The sequence below is a fragment of the Protobothrops mucrosquamatus genome, unplaced genomic scaffold, assembly GCF_001527695.2.
Source record: "Protobothrops mucrosquamatus isolate PMUCROS unplaced genomic scaffold, P.Mucros_1.0 scaffold2208, whole genome shotgun sequence".
NCBI lineage: Eukaryota > Metazoa > Chordata > Lepidosauria > Squamata > Viperidae > Protobothrops > Protobothrops mucrosquamatus.
This window is the reverse complement of record NW_015388300.1, coordinates 46,440-66,716: the sequence shown is the minus strand read 5'-3', so window position 1 is coordinate 66,716 and position 20,277 is coordinate 46,440. Positions and strand designations below refer to the sequence as shown.

Below are 20,277 nucleotides of genomic sequence, written 5' to 3'. Positions count from 1 at the left end.
AAAGACTTGGGCGGGGGGCGGCGGCTTTACGGGGGAGCCAAGACTGAACCCCAGTTTTGGGGATCCGGCGACCACACGCCGGACACACAGGCGCTACGAGGCTGCAATTCCCTCCGCGGGCGCCGGGGGCAGCAAAGGGGCGAAGGAGCCCCAGTCTAGGAACGGCGCGGCCGCCTCTCGCTCTCTCCGGGCCCACGCGGCCAGCCGGCAGAGCGGAAGGGGCGGGACGCCGGAGGCCTCCGCGGCGGGACTGCAACTCCCGGCGTGCCGCGCGGCCCGCCCATTTCCGGCGCGGGGGACAGTCGGTGGGGCCGGGCCGGGCCGGGCCGCGGGCCCTGAGGCGGCGGCGGCGGCGGAGGCGGCGATGTTCGTGCAGGAGGAGAAGATCTTCGCGGCGAAGGTGCTGCGGCTGCGCATCTGCGCGCTGGACGGCGCCGAGTGGCTGGAGGAGGTCCCGGAGGACACGGCCATCGAGCGCCTCAAGGAGCGCTGCCTCAAGCACGTAAGCCCCCGGGGGGACTACAGCGCCCCTCGTCCGCAGCCGGAGCCGCCCCACGGCCGAGGGGCCGGACTGCGTCGGGCCGCCCTTCAGAAGGGGCTGGCTAGGGTGCCCATCGTCCTCAGCCGGCCTGGCTAGGTCGGCCCCCACCTGGGGCTCCTGGCAGAGGGGGTGGACTACATAGCCCATCTCATTTGGCCAGTGCGGCCTCCTGAGCTGCCGAGCCCTTTTAGAGAGGGTGACGCCAGTGCCCATCGTCCTCAATCGGCACTATTGCCTACGCACACTTGGGACTTGTGTCAGAGTGATGCACTACATAGCCCATCATATTTGACCCCTGCACCTCCTCATGCCCTTTAGAGGGCATTGTCCACAGTGCTCATCATCGTCAGCCGGCGCTATGGCCCACCTCCCTGTGGAGCTCCTGATCGGGGGGGGGGGTGGATTACATAGCCCATCATAACGAGCCAGACGGATTGACTACAGCCTCCGTGGTTCCCAGTCAGCACAGTTTATTTCCAGACCTGCTGGCCCTCTGGAGGTCAGGGGCTTCAGCTCCTATCATCCCCAGCCGGGCAGAAGGTAGTGCTTCCAGTCTGCTGGAAGGCAGTGCCCATAATCCTCTGGCTAGACTACAATTCTCACCCCTTCTAGGCCACCTCTATTGGTTTGCAGGACCCTCACTGAGGACCATATACTTGAGCACTAGAGTGTTTTGAAGCTTAAACTGGTTGTTTAAAAAATTGGGCAGGGGAGGAAGTGTTTCAGTGGCACCTTAATGTAGGGTGGGGTGAGCTAATCTTGAAAGCAACTGGTCTCCCCAGTTGCTGTTTACACCCAAGAAAATGTTTGCAGTAACCAAGTTTAAAAGGCAGTATCAGCAGAAAAAACTTTAGGGACCTGGTGGGAATCTCCAGGGCATATCTAGAGTGTCTATTCAGGTCAATTTTCCCTTCCTTTGTGAGAAAAAAAAAAGAAAGAAACTGGCTTGTTTAACAGTCACACAGATGTGTCCTGAGCCAACCCTGACTTTGCATTTCAAAGTTATTTTTGGAAATGAAGACTGGGAGAAGATTTCAGGACTGAAATATCCCAAAACAGATGCTTTCCATAAAGAAAAAAAATGTGCATTTAATTTTTGCGTAGTTTGCATATTCATATGCAAAAATACAAGTGTTTTAAAAACAAGCTCACGCTGTATAGTATTTGGATGATTTCCTTCTGTGACTCAAAACATTGGAAACACCACCCCTAAAATGGGCCGATATGAGTGTAAGGTGAACTTTTGGGGGACACCAAATGAATCTTTGGTTTCATTTTGGTAATCTGCCCACTTTATTTTAAGAAAAGAGGGAAAGCTTTTTGCATTTCCATTTTAATTTTTTTTTTCTTTTGGAAACAGGCACAGGTTTCCAAATGAACAATATTTTAGCGAATGACTGTTCTGCCTCTAGTTTTAAGACAGCCAATCTGGATGCTGCAAGGGATATTAACTCAGACATTTACCTAGAGTGGCAAGCCTTATGTTTGGGATCAGCTGATAACATCTCCTGTCGCCTGCAAAAGGTCATTGCGGGGGAATATAAAAATAAACCAGCCCTGACATCGCAGAAAAAAGTCATAGTTATGGAAGGCAGTTCAGCTCTATAGGAACCTCATAGATGTGTAGAAATTCCCATTATTTCTCTGCTCAGTCTGTACAAGTAATCCTCAATTTACAACCACAGTTGGCATCAGAATGTCCGTTGTTAAAACAAGCTAGTTCTTTAGTGCGTCGTGCCCAATTTCACAATGTTTTCCCCATGGTTGTTAAGTGAATTACTGCAGGTAAGCGAATCATTCAGTCGTTAAGTGCAAAAAAAGGCAAACAAGACCCTCTGACAAGCGAAGTTAGTGGGAGAAGCCAAATTCATTTAACAACCGTGTCACTAACAACTGCAGTGATTCACTTAAAAACTGTCTGGCTTAGCCACAGAAATGTTGGGCTCCATTATGGTCATAGGTTGAGGACTACCTGCATGTATCCTGTAATTTTCATTCTTCTCCTCTTGAGCCCTCCATATCCTGTCTCTCCATCCAGTTTTTTACATTTCCCCAGAAGGGGCTGTTTTGCCCAGGAAGCATACGGACGAGGAGGACGAGGCTGCTTTAAAAGGTTCACTCTCTTCCCTGCTCTTCCTCCCCTCCCTTTCCCCCTCCCCAGTGCTTGCCAGGCAGCCTCGAGGACCCGAAATGTGTGACGCACCACAAACTCATCCACGCCGCTTCGGAGAAGGTGCTGAGTGACACCAAGACGGTATCGGAGGAAAACATTCAGGATCGAGGTGAGGGAGCGGCTGGGGGTCACACGGCGTTCAGAAAAGCCAACTCTGAAAGGCAGAAAGTTAATTCTTTGATCCTTTTGGCACTGGGCAAGACATTGTGTTGTTGTTTTTTCCCCTTCCTCCAACTTTTTTCATCCTATTAAAGCAGAAAATGAAGCCAGCCGTGACATCTCATTCCCTTTATTTCCTTCTCGTCTCCTTAGATGTTCTGGTCCTGGTGAAGAAAAGGGCCCCCCCAGCGCCTCCAAAGATGGCCGACGTCTCTGCCGAGGAAAAGGTGAGTCCCGAGGGCCGGGATGCGGAAAGACTCTCGGCCTTTGTGCGTCAAGCTGCACTTTGGCACCTGCTCCCTCTTCTCATCCCTGGGTCACATCACCAGCCTGGATTCTTTACTATGTGAGACTTGGGCAAAAATGAGCTTTTGTCATGAAAGCCGGCTGGGTGACTTTGGGCCAATCGCCAGGTGACTGGGAGTTCTAGTCCCACCTTAGCCAAGAAAGCCGGCTGGGTGACTTTGGGCCGGTCCCTCTCAGCCCAACCCACCTCACAGGGTTGTTGTGATGGGAAAAAGAGGAGGAGGAAGGTACATTAGATATGTTCGCCACCTTGAATTATTTCAAAAATAATAAAGGCAGGAGACAGATAAACAAACGAACGAATATAAGGCGGGCCTCCCATCTTTAAAATAAGCGTAGTTGTCCTTTGGGGCAGCCAGAGTAAGTAGCGGTCAACAGTCAAAGGGCTGATGTTTGGAGCCAAGGGGTTGTCTGAACATTGATTCCTTTCCCGTCCAGCGGAAGCAGGAGCCGAAGGCACCCGACAAGGAGGCAATCCTGAAAGCCACCACCAGCCTCCCCTCCCACAGCGTGGATCGGAGCGTGGCCCACCACAACATGAGAGACGTGAGTGCTTGGCTTCTCCGGGGGGGGGGGGCGGGAGGCTGCCGCTCAGCCCGGTTCTCTCCAGCCCCAACAGGGCTGTCTGGCCATCCCATAATAGTCTCAGGGAGGGGGAACCACAGTGGGAGGAGGCAGTCCCGTTCTTTGTGCAGCCGCCCTTGCTTTTGTTCAGCTGCAGGTGAAGAAGATGTATTGGAATACAGGTAGTCCTTGTCTTATGACTGGCCGCTTAGCAATTGTTCAAAGTTACGATGGGTCCCAAAAGTTACCTATGATCCAGTTGTGACAGCAACACCCCCTGACACACTCCATGACTGTTTTACAGGCACTCAGAAATGGCTTGACTTTACAGCCAGCTGCGTAAGAACATTTCTGATGGGGTTTTTTTTCCAGCCCCCCCCAAAAATCCTTAGGGATTCGACCGTCACACAAAAGGTCCTAAAATCAAGCCAGTTGCATGGGGGGATGGAAGGGGGGGTGACTTAACAACCGCCACGACACATTCAACAACTGTCTCGCTTAGCAACATAAAGTTTTGGACTCAGTTGTAAGTTGAGGACTCCCCGTATTGCCAATCTGGACGCTTCCTTAAAAGAGAATTGACAGCTCGGGCAGGGTGATAATCCCTGTGAATCACAATCTGGAACCAGGCCAGTGAACAAATCCACCCCACGTCCTTGTCGTTGGTCAAGGCGCTAATTTCATTTCAGCTCTAATTGAGCTCTTAAAGACAGCAGGCATTGTGGGGTGGGTGGGTGAAGGGTGAGCCTTGAGCATGGCTGAGAATCCCTCTCTTAGAAGCGGGAGCCATAAATGTCAAGGTAGCCGCAAAACGGGCAGTTTTAGAAATGTGTATCCATAGAAGAATTGTAATAAAACGCCCAGGCCCAGTGGTGGTTTTCAAAAGGCAAATAATTGTTTTTGAGAGTCTCAAGGGCCCTGGCAAACTAAAGCAAAAAAAAAAAAAGGGGGGGGGGAGGAATACCGTGCATTGAAAAAATCAACTAAACTGAAATTAATTCTTCTGCCAAAAGTCAGGGCTAATGGCAGAGTGCCAAGGAAAGGAAAGAAGGAAAGGAAAGGAAAGGAAAGGGGGATTTGGGGGAAGCGTCTTTAGACGTGTTGATTTCTTCTTCCTTCTAGTTTCAGACGGAGCTTCGGAAAATCTTGGTCTCGCTCATCGAAGTGGCCCAGAAACTCTTAGCCTTGAACCCGGATGCTGTCGAGCTCTTCAAGAAGGCAAACGGTGCGGGGGGGGGGGGGGGAATATTTATTGATTGGCATCCTGCCTTTATTATTCTCATAAATAACTCAAGTTGGCAAATATATCCAACACACCTTCCTCCTCCTCCTCCTATTTTCCCCAGAACAACCCTGTGAGGTGGGCTGGGCTGAGAGAGAGAGAGAATCTGTCCCAAAGCCACTCAGCCAGCTTTCATTCCTAAGGCAGAACCAAAACTCACCGTCTCTGGGTGATTGGCCCAAAGTCCCAAGAAAAGTCCTTGCCATATTTTGCTCACGTGACCACAGATGCAGTGAAAAATGGTCATAAGTCCCTTTTTTTCAGGGCTGTTTTTAAGTTTGAATGGCCACTAAACGAACCGTTCAGTATCGAGTGATTGTTCAATGAATGGTTGTAAGCTGAGGACTCCCTGAATGGTTGCTAGACAGAGACAACCTACAGAATCCAGCCCGTCCTTACCCGGCCCTTTTTCTTTCCCCAGCCATGTTGGATGAAGACGAGGATGACCGAGTGGACGAGATTGCTCTGCGCCAGCTGACCGAAATGGGCTTTCCTGAGAGCAGAGCCATCAAAGCCCTCCGCCTCAGCCAGTAGGTGGCACCGGGGGGGGGGGCACCGTTGGGCTCACGTCAGGGCATAGAACACGGAACAGGGCAGTGCCCAGTTCCCCCATGACGTCGTCCTGGGTGTGTGTCTCTGCCAACAACACCCCCCCCCCAATTCCTGGGTCAGGAATCGGGCCAACGTGCTTCTCTTTCCACAATTGCAATGAGCGTGTTGTGAAAAAGGTCTCCTGCGGGGGGGGGGCGGGTGGATTAGAAGACCTCCAAGAAGAAGAGAAGAGAAACAGAAGATAGAATTGAATTGATTTTTTTATTGGCCAAGTGTGATTGGACACACAAGGAATTCGTCTCTGTTGCATATTATTATCCTGGTTATCTATTATTATTGATTATTCCGTGTATTGACGTGTGTCCTTCGCCCTGCAGCATGTCCGTGACTCAGGCCATGGAGTGGCTCATTGAGCATGCAGACGACCCCACGGCTGACGCTCCCATGCCCGGCCACGTCCCCGTGGAAAGCGCAGCTGAAGAAGCGGGGCCTGCCCTCCCCCCGGCGGTCAACGGGGCCGGCTCAGCAGCCGCCCTGGAGGAGCCCAGAGACGAGCTGACGGAAATATTTAAGAAGATACGAAGGAAACGAGAGTTTCGTCCGGATCCACGGGTATTCTCCCTGCTCCGGGTTTTTCCGCTTGCCGGCCCGTTTGCACACACACACACCCCGGGATACTCGCCGTCCGGAACTGCTCCGGGGAGCCCGTCTCCTGCCTTGGCCGTCCTCAGCTTACAATCCTTGTGGCTGTAAAGCTTTTTTACTTCCAGTTTCTGGGAAAAACCGGCCTGCCATGAACGATACGTTCGCTTTAATGACCGCTGCAAAAAAAAAAAAAAGTCGTAAAATTGGGGCCGGTCACACGGTGCCCCACATTACAACTGTTGTGGCCCGGCTCAATTAACAGTCATACCTCGAACATTACCTGTATTAATTTTTCAGGACAGCTGGTGGAGGAGCCCCCACCCCCACCCCTCTCTCAGCCGTTCCTGCCCTGTTCTCATTCATTCCCAACGACATAAAAAAGACTTTTCCCAACTGGTTTGTTTTTGTTCTCGCTCCAGAGAAGGAATTAAATGTCCTCCCCAGAACTCCCTACCCACGTGGCGTATCTAGTGGAGAAAGCCTCCAGCTTTTAAAATGTTATTTTTTATTTCTGCTGGAGCCAGAGTGGTGTAAGGAGCCAAAGGCTGGCCATTTGGTGTCTCCTGCCAGTAACCTGCTCATCTGTAATCCCATTTTCCCACCAGCTGATGGCCTGTTTTGAATTCCTCTCCCCCTAAAACAGCCACCCCCCCCGTTATTTTATGGGAGCCGTGCATGTCTTTGCTCCATCCAAAAGTAGCCACTGGCCTTGGGGGTCCAGGAATGGGATGCAAGAAATGGATTTAGTTGGGCAACCAGTGTAAGCATTTCCATGGTTCTTTTTCAGGCAGTGGCGGCCTTAATGGAGATGGGCTTTGACGAGAAAGAAGTGGTGGACGCCCTCAGGGTCAACAACAACCAGCAAAACGCCGCTGTGAGTCTCTCGCAACTTCTGCAGGGTTGGCTGCCTTCTTACAGGCTGCCTATCCAGGGGGCTTAAATCCATGGGGGATGTGATAGCTTCTTCCAATATTTGAGGGACTGTCACAGAGAAAAGGGGGTTGACCTAATCTCCAAAGCCCCTGAAGGCAGGACGAGAAGTAACTGGTGGAAACTTATTAAAGAGAGCCCCAACCTAGAAGTGTGTGATGCCCTATAGTGGAGTCCCAGGGAGAGGAGTTGAAACTGTTTATGTCTAGGATACGAGGGGTCTGTGGCTATTTCCTCACCCCTCATTCTGACCCACACAATATACAGGTCTTCTATGGAAAGCAGGCTGCTTGCAATTGTTTTTTTCTGCTGTCTTAACTATCCGTTGAAGTGTTTAGCTGTCCTGTTTGGTAGCCGTGCCAAACGAGGCACTTACAGAAGTATAAACGACAGACTCAGTTGCCCTGGAGTTGCTCACCCTTCTTCTTCTCACGTGGCACCTGAAGGGGTGCAAAGGGGTCATTCTTTGTCTTTATTTCCTCCACTCAGTGCGAGTGGCTGCTGGGCGACCGGAAGCCGACCCCCGAAGATTTAGACAAGGGGATCGACCCTGCCAGCCCTCTTTTCCAAGCCATCTTAGAAAACCCCGTGGTGCAGTTGGGGCTGACAAACCCTAAAACTCTACTTGGTAAGTCCCAGGGCTTCCCAGGAATTGGATGCAGGCTGAGGAGATGAGGGAGGTAGGAATGCTTGCATTATAATCCAGATTTCTCTTGCAATTTCAACTCCCAGAATTCCCCGTGCTGCTGGAGAATTCTGGGAGCTGGAAGTCCACGCATCTTAAAAATTGTGAAGGTTGGGAAACACTTGATTAAAGTAACAGAAACTTTACTGGTTGCACGTGCGTGGTGGGCGATCAGCTCGCATTTATAACCCTTTGCAGCACTGCCTCCATCCTCTCTCTTTTCTCCGGCAGCTTTTGAAGACATGCTGGAAAACCCCTTGAACAGCACGCAGTGGATGAACGACCCGGAAACCGGGCCGGTCATGTTACAGATCTCCCGAATCTTCCAGACGTTGAATCGCACCTAGAGGGCTCCGGCCATCTCCGCTCCGCCCTGTTGGGTTTGCCGCTTTGCTCCGATCCCAGAACGAACCCGGGACGCCGATGGCCGGCCGAGCCCGACGCGTGTTTTCTTTTTCCTTTTGAGTCTTTGGATTGACGTGTTACAGACTTTCAGTTTGGTTCCACTTTTGGCTTACGCCCTGCGCCGTTTCTCTGTTTTTAGGTGTAGTAGGAGACGGTTGAATGAGAGGCCGTTTCCTTTTCTTTCAAGTGTTTTTATTAAAAAAAAAGAAAATCAGAAAATGATCCGTCGTTATAACTGGAAAAGGCGTTTGCAATTAGGAATCCAACAATTGGAAAAAATAGCACAGCCTCGTCCGTACATGCAGAGCTTCGGAAACGGCTCGGGCTTCGTTTGCACGCGAGCTCTTTCTCGAGATGTTGGTTTCTCCTCTTAAGTTATTTCTGTTGTAAAATACAGAAGAGTTTTTAAACTGATGGCCTGAGAGTTTTGCTTTACCAGACCCAGCCCGGGTTCCCCACCTCAGCCAGTCCTGCCTCAGGGAATGTTAAAGATCCTAACTTTTGTCTGAAATGGTGGTATAGGGTCTCCTTCTGGGGAAGGGGGTTGGACTACCTGGAAGACCTCCATAGTCTCTTTCAACTCTTCCGATTCTGCCTCTTGGGAATTAAAAGAAGGGGGCTGTTTGGGGTCTGCCCCAAGTAAATTGGCACCCACTAAAGTCTTGATTCTGCTCTGCCTTTAGGGGGGAAAGATTGGTTTAATGATTGCGAAGCTCGAAAAATTTGCATTTTCTCCAGCATTTCCTTGCAGCCCCCAGGCACCTGGGGAAAAGGGGGGGCTGCAGTTATGGGCATGCTTTGCTTTCCCTTGCAAGGGCATGCCTGAACGGGGGGGGCACTTGCTCTCCAATTGCATCCCCCCCCAGTTTGGAAAGGGGAGCCTTTCTGCACCAGCGTGTGTTATTTGCAGGAAAGGCCGGAGGCGTGTAATGTGCAACATGTGCCATGCATGCAACAGCCCCAAAGCAACCTGAAGAGCCCCCCCCTCCCAGCGCACAAAAGGGCAGGAAACTCCCGCGCGCAGCAGCCTACGCATGCGCACCCGCCGCCCTACTTTTCGCTCGCCCCCGCGGGCATCAGACTAGATAGAGCCAGATCGCTCCGCCCATTCCCAGCCTCTGCGCTGCCTATTGTAACCCTCGGCTACCAATCCAGAGCGGAGAGGGGCGGGCTCTCCGCCCTCAGCTCCGCCCCATCACTCAAAACATCTCCCGCTGGAAGAAAAAAAAAGCGCGTTTCAAGAAGGGAGGGGGGGAGAAGCCGCGCCACCGCGCTTGCGCAGAACGCTTTTCTTCTCGAGCAGGGCCACTTGACCTCTTTATTCCATTACTCGGGGGGGGGAAGGCGGCCGTGCGCTTGCGCAGAAGGCCGACAGGCGGAGGGCGGGAACGAGAGAGCCGCGTTGACGTCTTTCTCTTTCTCCCTCTCTTTTTCTCTCTCCGTCTCTCAGCCGCGCATGCGGCTTGGCTCGACTTCATCCTCTCTCCTGCTGCCACCCGATTGGGGAGAGTGCTTACAGGCCCCGCGCGCGCCTGCGCGCTCCCCCGCGGGCCTTCGCGCGCCGCGGAGAAGAGGCCGGCCGCGCGTGCGCGGTGCCCCCCTCGCCGTCGCCCAGCGTCCGGGAGGGGCCGCCTCTGCGCCTGCGCGTCTCAGGGGGCGGGAGAAGCGGCCGAGTCGGGCCTTGCTCTGCGCAGTCGCCGTGCGCGCCTTCAGTCTGCTGGCGGCCGCGCGAGGGCGAGGAGAGAAAGCACTTCTCTGCGCCTGCGCAGCGCTCGCCCCTCGCCTGGAGGAGCCTGAGGAGGCGGCGGCGGCGGCGGTCATCGCGTGAGGCGACCCGGGCTCGGCCACCCACCGCCGCCTCGGTCGAAGCGCGGCCTTGCGGGCCAGCGGGCGGAGCGCGGCCGAGAGCCGGCGAGCGAGAGCCGGGGAGAGCGCGGCGGCGGCGGCGGCAGGAGCGCGGCGGCCGGGCCAGGCCGGTCTGAGGCGAGGCGAGGCTCCGCGCTCCCTCCTCCCTCAACATGTCGGCGCCGGCGGCCAAAGTCACCAAGAAGGAGCTCAACTCCAACCACGACGGGGCCGACGAGATCTCCGGTAGGCGCGGGCGGGGCCTGCCGCCTCCCTTGCCGCCTGCTTCCCTCTGCGCGGCCGCCATCTTCCCCGGAGGCGCGAACGGCGGCGGGCTGCAGGAGGAGGAGGAGGAGGCCGGATGTGCGGCCTGGCCCGCCGATCGCTGGCTCGGCCCGAGGAGGAGGAGGAGGAGGCCATCTTCGGCGCCCCTTTTGTCTGCCGCCCAGCGAGGCCCGGCCGGCCCGATGGCGCCGCTCCCTCCCTCCTTCCCTCCCTCCTCCCGCCCCCCTTCGCCGATCGGGCCGCCATGATGGCTGCGCTCGCCGCATGGCCGGGGGCCGCGCTCTCCGGGGGCGCCACGTGCCAGCCCCCCCGCCTGCCGGGGCTGGGGGGGCGCCCCCATCAGGCGCCCCCGACCCCCCCGCGAGGGGCGCACGTGCCGGGGGGGGCTTGGGGGCCGGCAGGTGGCTTGGCGGGGGGGGAGGGAGGAAAGGGGTTATTTCTCCCAACATCACCCCCCCGGGGGGAGGAAGAGGGGGGGCGCCTTCTGGCTGCAGGAGCTGCTGCTGCAGCGGATCGGGGGGGGAACTTTGTTAGGGTGGGGGAGGGGGCTTTTTCCCGCCATTCGATGCGGCTGGTTTCATCCTTGGGGCGGGGGGGGGGGTTTTGCTCCCGCGAGGGGGGAGGCGGATGGACCGGAAGCAGAAGCGCGGGGCGGTTCCTCTTAGGGCTCAGGGCACAGCCAGATGTTCTCTGGAGTGTATTTGGCCTTTTTTATGCCCCCTGGGATAAGATTTCAGCATCCCGCCTTTTTATTCGAGGCCGGGGGCTGGCCTGAGCATCCTGCCTCCTTTTTTTCCCGGCACAACTACCCTGCGAGGTGGGCTGGGCTTGGGAGGAAGGGGCTGGTCCAGAGTCACGTGGTCAGGTTGCTAGGCCGAGGGGAAGGGATGGATCCCCTTCTTGCATGCCCCCCTCAGCGGATTTGTGGGCGGGGGCAACGTGGACGGCCTTAAGCTAAGCGCTTGCTCCAGATGCAGGGGCTTCCCTTCCTGCAGGGAGGGGGCGGTTGTATCTGTTTTAAGGGGGCCGGATTTCAGCCCTTATGAACACTTAGCGGAAGGTCTGGGGGCTTGACGCAATGTGTGATGTTTTCAAAACATTGCCTTGTCCCCAGTTTGATCCTTTTTGTAGGGGCTTCAATAAACTTTTATTTCTCCCACCCCCCAGACAAAGAGCAGCAGGAAGCGATTGAACATATTGATGAAGTACAGAATGAAATAGACAGGTAAACTATGCTTTTAAATCTGTTTTGTGGTTAGTTTGCCATCCTGTAAAAGGATTGTATTGTAAATATTTTTTCCTGATTTCATAATTAGCTTGATACGATGTCATAAGGAGATGGTTTTTAATATAAAGAATTTCAGTATATTGAACTTGAACCTTTGCTTGGAATTTGTTGAGAAAAGTCCCTTTTTTACAATGTAACACAATTTGCCTGTTTCAGTTTTCCTCCCAATGTTTTGAGGATTTGACATAAATTGTAACATTATTTCTGCAAAACAAGAGCTCTCATGCAGAACAATTAAAACTATTTAATGCTCAATTTATTTCTTTTGTGCGCTGGACCTTTTCAGCTGAAATTTTCTACCTAAGGCCAAAACAAAATCTGTCTTTGATAAATGTTACATTTTATGATGAAAGTGTGGATTTGGCATTTCGCTATGTGAAAGGTTCCATGTTGGGTTAAAACCTGCTTAGTACTCCAGATTTAAGTACTGCATAAAGGTTTTTACACGTGTTTAAATCTTGTGTTCAGACTGAACGAACAAGCCAGTGAGGAAATTTTGAAAGTAGAACAGAAATACAACAAACTCCGCCAACCATTCTTCCAGAAAAGGTCAGAATTGATCGCCAAAATCCCCAACTTTTGGGTTACAACATTTGTCAACCACCCACAAGGTAAGCAAAGTTATTTTATGTATTTTTACCTGGAAACTTACAAAACAATTTTTAAGTGACTTGTAATCTTTCATATCACATACAAAATGAAAGTTTTAAAATGCAAAAGTCATTGAGTTACTTCCTATTTTTGATTAGATTTTAGATTTTTTTTAATCCCTGCATTATTATTTTTATAAATAAAGCAGTGAACGTGCCTAGTATTGTTCATCCTAATTCCCTGTTAAATTTAGCATTTTAGAACACTTAATGTAGAAATTTAGTAGGGAAGCGTACATTTGAGAGAGAAATAGATGTGATTAATGAGAAAGTGGCTTCCTATGAAACTATTTGTAACATAAATTTCATCTTCCTGCTTTAGTATCTGCACTGCTGGGAGAGGAAGATGAAGAGGCATTGCATTATTTGATCAGAGTTGAGGTGACAGAGTTTGAGGACATCAAATCAGGTTACAGAATAGATTTTGTAAGTACAGGCGTACGGCACCATTTTTACACTTTTTTCCAGTTGTGTAATTTTTTTTTAAAATGCTGTTTGGAATACATTTTCTACGTAGCATGTCTCAAGATATCCTCCATAGGATGCGTTTACAACCCTTTTGAGGTGCTTGTTGGTGATTGGGGGGCGGGGTGGTGGTGGTTGGAACAATCTACACTTGAGTTGTGCAGGGGAAACGTGCATAAGCTTAATGTATGGATGGTAAGCAATTTAGAAATCACGCTACGTACACGCAATGTGTAAATTTCAGTGTTTCTATTTTTGTTCCTTTAAATGCAGTATTTTGATGAGAATCCCTATTTTGAAAACAAGATGCTCTCCAAAGAGTTTCATCTGAACGAAAGTGGAGACCCCTCATCCAAGTCCAGTGAAATCAAATGGAAATCTGGGAAGGTAATTAACTCCATTAAGTATAAAATCATCATATGTAATAGTTAAAAAAAAGGGGGAGTGGTAGCAGAAGTTCACGAAAGCTGATGGCTTTTAATAAAACGTGTAGAGTTGGAAAAAGTGTTCCCAGACTCTTTTACTATCGTATCTTTTACTACACGGAATAAGCCATTGGGGGTCGTTCCTTACAATTCTCGGCAGCAAGTCAGGTGGAATCCCACCCTATAACATGAAAGGGAGGGTCTCAGTCGGAAGCCATGATCAGTCTGCTACAGGCCAATGGAAATGATAAGTGTGAAAAATTGGAACTGAATTGGTTTGTCCAGGGACTGTTTTTAAGCTTTATGTTGACTTCCTTTGGGGTCATTCAATATTTGTGATTTTTTTTTCCTTTAAATTCACGGTGAGAGAAATAACTTGCAGGTCGTGTCTGCCTGCAGTTGCTCCTTCCATAACGCTTGAATTGTAACTGGCTGCAATATTTGTAATTGTCGTCCGCCATTCCCAGCACGAAGCTCTGCTTTCCTTCCTTCACAGTTATTGACTTCTGTGCCACGATAGACGGTCAAAGGAAGCGAGGCAGATGAGCTCAACTTCCAAATTGTAGCAGAAACATCAAATGGATCTGCTGTGTTGGGGGAGGGGGGGAGTTACATAATTGCTAACTTTTTAATAACAAATCGGGTTGTAAATTGACACCGAAGCAGTTGTGGCAGAAAACAGGCGGATGGGAGGGGTTGTTAATCTTTCCCCGTTTTCCGGACCCAAGGACCTGACAAAGCGCTCCAGCCAGACGCAGAACAAGGCCAGCAGAAAGAGGCAGCATGAAGAACCGGAGAGCTTCTTCACCTGGTTCACCGACCACTCTGATGCGGGCGCCGATGAACTGGGGGAGGTCATCAAGGACGACATCTGGCCAAATCCACTGCAGTACTACTTGGTGAGCGTCCGCCGGGAAGACCCGCCCGCCGGTTGCGCGGCTGTCTAAGGCGCAGGGGGCCCTTTGCTAACTCTGTTTCTGCCCAACCAGGTACCTGATATGGATGATGAAGAAGGTGAGGGAGAGGAGGACGATGACGACGACGAAGAGGAGGAAGGCTTGGAGGACATCGATGAGGAAGGTGATGAAGATGAGGGTGAGGAAGATGAAGATGATGATGAGGGAGAAGAAGGAGAGGTTAGAGCTCTAAGATTTCCCTCTTGGGATGGCAGTTAGTGACCTTGTGTTGCCCTGAACTTTAAGCTCAGAACAGAACTAGTCTTTGGAGATTCCCTGGGCGGAATACTTCCACCATATACCACTGCTTTGGCTGATTAGGAGTTCGAATTCGGCCGCTGCTGTAGTTACAATTGCAACTTGTATAACTCGCCTTCGTGTCAGCCAGCAGGAGGCTTGATTTTTGCTGGTAAATTCCCCTGTAATTCAAAGTATATATACAGGATTGGCTTAGCACAATTAGCTTATTGATGGCACACGAATTGATTTGGAAGGAAACGTTTCTTTCATTGCCATGAACTGATGTATTGCTACCAATATAGGGGAGAAATGCCACTGGGCAAGTTGCATAAGCACCAGTTAATGGTTTTTCTCCTGTACGTGGTGTAACCTGCTATTTTACTTAGGTCATATTATGCTCCAGAGCCTGGCTGGAGAATTCTGGGAGTTGAAGTCCGCACACCTTTAAAGTTGCTGAGGTCAGGAAACCCTGCTCCACAGGACCTCCTTTCGTGCTTGGCCCAAAGGCACCAAAAGGAGCCTCTCCCTTCATTCGTTTGCACAGCCAAAGCCCACTCCTCACCCTATTTAGCTAAAAGGAACGTTGATTTTTCCTCTTGAAAATTGCCTCCGGTCAAAATAGAACAGTGGTGTTAATATTTTTTTCTCTCTCTTAGTGGGTGGTGGTCATTTCAAGTTGAGGTTCATCTTTTAGTGTAATCTATTTGTTGGCAGTGCCTGTACCACTACAGCCTAAAAGAACTTCAGACTAGGACCCCAGAGCCATTAATAGGATTCACAATCCCCAAATGGAACAGCGCTAAGCATGCCTCAGTAATAAGAGCCTTAGATTAAGTTTGTTCAAACTAACCCCCTTATTGCTGCTTGCTTCCCTGGTTTGACGGGCCACAAGAGTGTAAAGCAAAGGAAACGTGACAAGCGGGTGGTTTATTTAACCATTACTTAACCAACCATTTATTTGAAAGTGTTGGTTTTCTTTCCACAGGAGGATGAAGGAGATGACGACTGAACACTGACAGATTCCAACCACAGTCCCACCTTCCCTTTTCCCTCCACCAGTCCCTGGGAGCAAATTGCTGTCTTATTCCTTCCCCCCTTCCATCCCCCCCGCCCGCCCTCTTGTGCTCAGTCGCATTGTTCTCCCGAGGTCTTTTCTTTCTTCTCTTCACCATGGTTCACAAATAATTTTGGAGAAAAATATCTTGAGCAGAATACAGTGGAAGAGAATCTCGACCCATTTCAATTTTTTTAATCCCTGTTTTTGAAACGAAAAAAAAAAAAGAAGAAAAAAAAACTGTCAGTGGCATCAGCGCACTGTGTTCTGTGGGGAAGAACGAGAACCGTCTGCTCCTGCCGGAGGCTGCGGAGTGCTAGGCCCCCCTGTGTGGTAGTGCATAGAATCTAGCTTTTTCCTTCTCTCTCTGTATATTGATTGGGTTCAGAGATTACACTGTGTCTCTTATGTGAATATGGACAGTTAGCATTTACCAACATGTATCTGTCTATTTCTCTTGTTTAAAAAAAATGAAAAAAGCTAAAAAAAAAAATATGGGGGGGGTTATAGACAGGGTAAGCAAGGGGTGGGTTTCAGATGTTGGGGTGGGTTAAATGGGCATTTTGACAAAACATGGCTTCTTCTCCTTTTGGCATGTTTAATCGTGATGTTTAACAAACATCTTTGCAGTTTAAGACGACACTTTAAAATGAAAAAAAATTAATTAAATTCTCTCCTAATGATTACAGTTCAGCCCTTCCACTTGACGGAGAATCAGCAAACCCCCCGTAGGATCTTATTTGGAATTTACATTCTCTACTGTAATTTCGTTCCTTGTTTTGGGTTTTTTTTTCAACTTTTTTTTTGTTTCACTGGAAAAAAGAAAGATGCTCAGTTTTAAACGTTAAAAAAGTGTACAAGTTGCTTTGTTACAATAAAACTTAATGTGTACACAAGGGGGCTAATAGTCTTCACTGAACAGAGCCTGCTTTGGTCCCGTCCCGATGAGTTTGGTGTTTCAGCATAATACCACTAGAGCAAAATACATCACAAGGGACGCGAAAGCCAAAGCGTTGGTTGTGCAAGCAGTTGCAACCCCCTTCCCCTCTCCAGTATCATCACTTTGGGGCTGGTGGGGTCCAGGTTCAGGCTAAACATCATTCCTTTTATTTTTATTTCCCTGTGAATTGTGACTGGCTGTTTCTCTGTGGTGGAAAAACTTGGCAGCCCATGAATAAACTGGCTTGTTTTCCAAACAACGATTTCTGGGGAGATGAAGATGCTTGAGGTATCCTAGAGTGATGCTTTTTAAATTTTAATTCAATGTAGGAAGAATTGTGTAACTTCATCTGTTGATATCAATAAAGATCCTCACTGGATTGGCCTTTCGGAGTGGCTTGAATTAAAAGCGTTGTTTCCATTGGGAAATGTGGGCAGAGCTCATGGGGATTATTATGTTCCTCTTGAGCCTTTGTGCCACTGGCCCAAGTTTTTAAACCGCTGTTATGTATGAAGTCGATAAAACTAAAATGCAGCTCTAGCATAGTTGAGACCAGCAAATTAAACTGTATTTGAAAAATTGGTAAAGTGGCATATAAGTAAATCCCATCTATGATTTTGAAAGACAGTCTCAAATAGCAAGCGTTGCCTGCTAAAAAAATGAGATACGATTTGTTACATTGGTGCAGCCAAACTCAATTTTATTTTGGATCTTTCTTTACAGCATCTTTTACTCAGAAAAAAAATGTCTTGAAATAATGACTTCTGCCCTCTCCCAGCCTTCCATCCATCCTTTGATATTTCCTCCCACCTTCCCTGTTCTTTTTCTTGATCCTTCCTTCCCCCCCTCCCTCTCATTGTCCCTCTCAACACCCACAACTTCTGGAGGCAATTTAAATTTAAAACCTTTTTTTAAAAAACAACACTTGCTGGCCACTATCTTAAGAGTCTCCGACCAGGCATGCAGAGGGAGATGGGGGTAGAGTTTACAGAATTGCCAGCTTGCAACGGTAACTGAGATGGAAGGGACCTTGAGGTCATCTAGTCTGGAGGCAATTTAAATTTAAAACCTAAAAAAAAAAAACACCCACTGCCCCTGATCAGCACAAGCCTCTCCAGGCAAAATCCAAAATGGGGTGGGCGGTGGATTTCCTTCCGGTAACGCAGGGGTCTTCCAATGTGGCCCTTTGATGACTTGTGGACTTCAACTCCCAGAATTCTTCAGCCAGCATGCCTGGCTGAGGAATTCTGGGAGTTGAAGTCCACAAGTCATCAAAGGGCCACGTTGGAAGACCTCTGTCTTAAAGCATCCTGGCTGAGGGATTCTGGGAGTTGAAGTCCACAGTCATGCAAGGGCCAGGGGGGAAGACCCCTGCAGTAAGGGGTCAGCAGAATCTCTGCTGGGTCTGTGCCAGGGAGAGGAGGCGGCAGCAGCCACAGGCTACCAATGTCAGGCAGATGCAAACAAACCATCTTGCAAAGTGCTGCACTTATCAGCACAATAGGAAGCAGAGCAGTTCCCAAAGGGATTCCAAACGACAGAAGGACAGGTCCACAGAGGAACAAAAAAGAATATTTTAAAATTACAGAAGTAATTCTAGCTCTGAAGCCCAGCAAGCAGCAGGTCTTCCAGGCAGCTCCAGGAAAGCAAAAGCAAAAAAGATCTTGCAAAAATCACCCAATCTGATTCGGTCATGTGACCAGGCACCCAAAAAAAAAAAACCCCCCGCACTTCCGGCTTCTTCTATCCGAGCCGCGTGGCTGCAGAGGCCTCTTTTTGGTCGCCGTTTTGCCTGTCTTTGAGGTCAGTAGCCTTTCTGAATTAGTTCCTTTTTGTGAACACTCGCTAAACAAAGGTTCGTCCCTGGGGGGCATTACGTGTATGTAGCCATTTGTGTTAAAATGAAGAATAAGTCCCACTTGAATAACTGCACACCTGCTTTTAATTAAACAGTCAGTTGCATTTAAACATGGAGACCTTGTTAAAGAGCCACCGATGGACTCTGGGGCTCCCTTTTTCTTCCAGGCACCCAGTGGAAAGGTTTTTTTAAATAAAATAAAATAAACTCCTAGGGTTTTCTTTGCATTTGTTCCAATTTACTGTGCACCGTGCTTTTAATTAAACAGCCAGTTGAATTTAAACATGGAGACCTTCTTGAAGAGCCACTGATGGACTCTGTGGCTCCCTTTTTCTTCCAGGCACCCAGTGGAAAGGTTTTTAATAAAATAAAATAAACTCCTAGGGTTTTACTTTGCATTTGTTCCAATTTACTGTGCACCCTGCTTTTAATTAAACAGCCAATTGCATTCAAATATGGAGACCTTGTTGAAGAGCCACTGATGGACTCTGTGGCTCCCTTTTTTTTCCAGGCACCCAGTGGAAAGGTTTTTTTAAAAAATAAAATAAAATAAACTCCTAGGGTTTTCTCCTCAGTTCGCGACCGGGTGAGGGGAACCAGCGACATGCTCAACCTGCCCGTGCGCGCGCAGAGGCAGAGGAGAGCGCATTGAGACCAGCTCTTACAGCATCTGGAAAGCCTGGTGTTTTCTCTCGCTTCCTTTTATGCCAAGCGTAGCCTAGTTAAATTTCATTCTGATGTGGTCTTGTTTCTTGAGCTGACCTCCCATTTTGCTAACAATCTCTATCTTCCCCAAGGTCAACCTTATGTTGGTCTATTGCCATTTCTCTTTCAAATAGCTGGGATTTTATATTTGATTAGGTTGTCCTCCATGGGGGATGTAAGCGTGCTAAGATACCACACCTTCACACAATGGGTTTGCACGGCTACACAAAGGATGTTGTTTGGAAGCCGTGAATTCCTTGCTCGTAGGACCCGGGTCCTTGGGTTGGCTCTGAGGATGCACTGAGGACTTTCTCAGATGTGTGTCTTTCCACTCTGGCTTTCAGTGCCACAATCATAAAGGTTGGGTAGCTGTGCCCGAGTCTGACACAACACAGGCCAACTTTAGAAGCAACTACACGGAGCATTTCAGAAGATGGAGATCCCCCAAGTGATATTGGAAAACCTGAGGAGGAGACACAATGAAGAGCTTGGCTAAGGTCTTTGGTGCCTTCAAGGGGGATTCATCTTGATCCTCATGTCAACTTCTTTCATTCACTAATCTTTATCAAGAGCATGATAGAAGAAAATTAGAGATGGTGCCAAACATAGATTTCCAGATGCTGTTGGACCACAGCCCCCAGCATCCCTTACTCTGGCTTGAGGCTGCTGGGAGTTGTAGTTTAGCAACATCCAGACAGGTTTTCTACCATCTATCTATCTATCTCATCTATCCATCTATCTCTATTTCATCTATATCTTTATCCACCTTTTCTCTCTTTCATCTTTGTATCTCTCTTTTGTCTATATCTTCACATTTTATATCTCTTTATCTCATCTGTATTTCACCTGCTTATCCATTTGTCTATCCATCTCTCTATATATCTCTTCTCTGATTCCTCTCTCCCTCCCTCCCTCTTTCCCTCCCTGAAATATCCTTTTTTGCTTGTAATCCATGGAGAAAGGGGGGGTACTATATGTATCATAAATAGAAAAAAAACACTTTTTGTAACATAACTGCTGTTAAAAGTGAAATGAGTGCAGTAGAGCCATCATATACCAACTCTATTAAAAATACTCGTTGAGTGATATCTCACTGGTTGAATAATTTAAGAGACGTAGTAGTTATCCAGTGTGTTAAGTTTTCCTTCTCCCTCCTTGCCTCTTTTTCCTTATGTCGTGTCATCCTGACTATCAATGTACAGGCCAAATGGTATAAAAAAGACTTTTGCAGAAATATTAGCAACTTTATTAATAAAAGTTAACAACACAATCCTTCATGCAACCCATGTAAAAAACAGGCAGGCTTTGACTTTTTTGTGACTTT

The 20,277-nt window shown here is 49.2% G+C and overlaps 2 protein-coding genes across 3 annotated transcripts; both read left to right on the top strand.

The window, feature by feature from the left end:
* Positions 1–364: 364 nt before the first annotated feature.
* On the top strand, positions 365–8,294 carry UBAC1 (UBA domain containing 1). The gene is made up of 10 exons (XM_015824352.1): positions 365–502; positions 2,703–2,823; positions 3,027–3,100; positions 3,618–3,725; positions 4,866–4,968; positions 5,447–5,555; positions 5,955–6,189; positions 7,010–7,096; positions 7,642–7,780; positions 8,069–8,294. Exons 1-10 carry the CDS (start codon positions 365–367, stop codon positions 8,182–8,184), a joined length of 1,230 nt encoding a protein of 409 aa, XP_015679838.1. The 3' UTR covers positions 8,185–8,294.
* Positions 8,295–10,251: 1,957 nt separating this feature from the next.
* On the top strand, positions 10,252–15,447 carry LOC107295066 (protein SET). Of its 2 annotated transcripts, none has more exons than XM_015824357.1 (8): positions 10,252–10,333; positions 11,540–11,597; positions 12,129–12,271; positions 12,633–12,736; positions 13,049–13,162; positions 13,929–14,099; positions 14,190–14,336; positions 15,382–15,447. In XM_015824357.1, the coding sequence occupies exons 1-8, from the start codon at positions 10,261–10,263 to the stop codon at positions 15,403–15,405; spliced, it is 834 nt and encodes a 277-aa protein (XP_015679843.1). In that variant the 5' UTR covers positions 10,252–10,260; the 3' UTR covers positions 15,406–15,447. The 2 variants fall into 2 exon arrangements, with proteins under 2 accessions (XP_015679843.1, XP_015679844.1); XM_015824358.1 differs by having other exon boundaries at positions 14,190–14,295; positions 15,382–15,411.
* The last annotated feature ends 4,830 nt before the right edge of the window (positions 15,448–20,277 follow it).

What these genes read in the sequence shown, in the direction of transcription:
- LOC107295066 (XM_015824357.1), top strand. Translation starts at nt 10,261, where the DNA reads ATGTCGGCGCCGGCGGCCAAAGTCACCAAGAAGGAGCTCAACTCCAAC. An exon ending in ATTTGTCAACCACCCACAAG is followed by an intron (nt 12,272 to 12,632) that starts GTAAGCAAAGTT and finishes TTCCTGCTTTAG; the next exon opens with TATCTGCACTGCTGGGAGAG. An exon ending in ATGAGGGAGAAGAAGGAGAG is followed by an intron (nt 14,337 to 15,381) that starts GTTAGAGCTCTA and finishes TTCTTTCCACAG; the next exon opens with GAGGATGAAGGAGATGACGA.
- UBAC1 (XM_015824352.1), top strand. Translation starts at nt 365, where the DNA reads ATGTTCGTGCAGGAGGAGAAGATCTTCGCGGCGAAGGTGCTGCGGCTG. An exon ending in GGAAAACATTCAGGATCGAG is followed by an intron (nt 2,824 to 3,026) that starts GTGAGGGAGCGG and finishes TCGTCTCCTTAG; the next exon opens with ATGTTCTGGTCCTGGTGAAG. An exon ending in ACGTCTCTGCCGAGGAAAAG is followed by an intron (nt 3,101 to 3,617) that starts GTGAGTCCCGAG and finishes TTTCCCGTCCAG; the next exon opens with CGGAAGCAGGAGCCGAAGGC.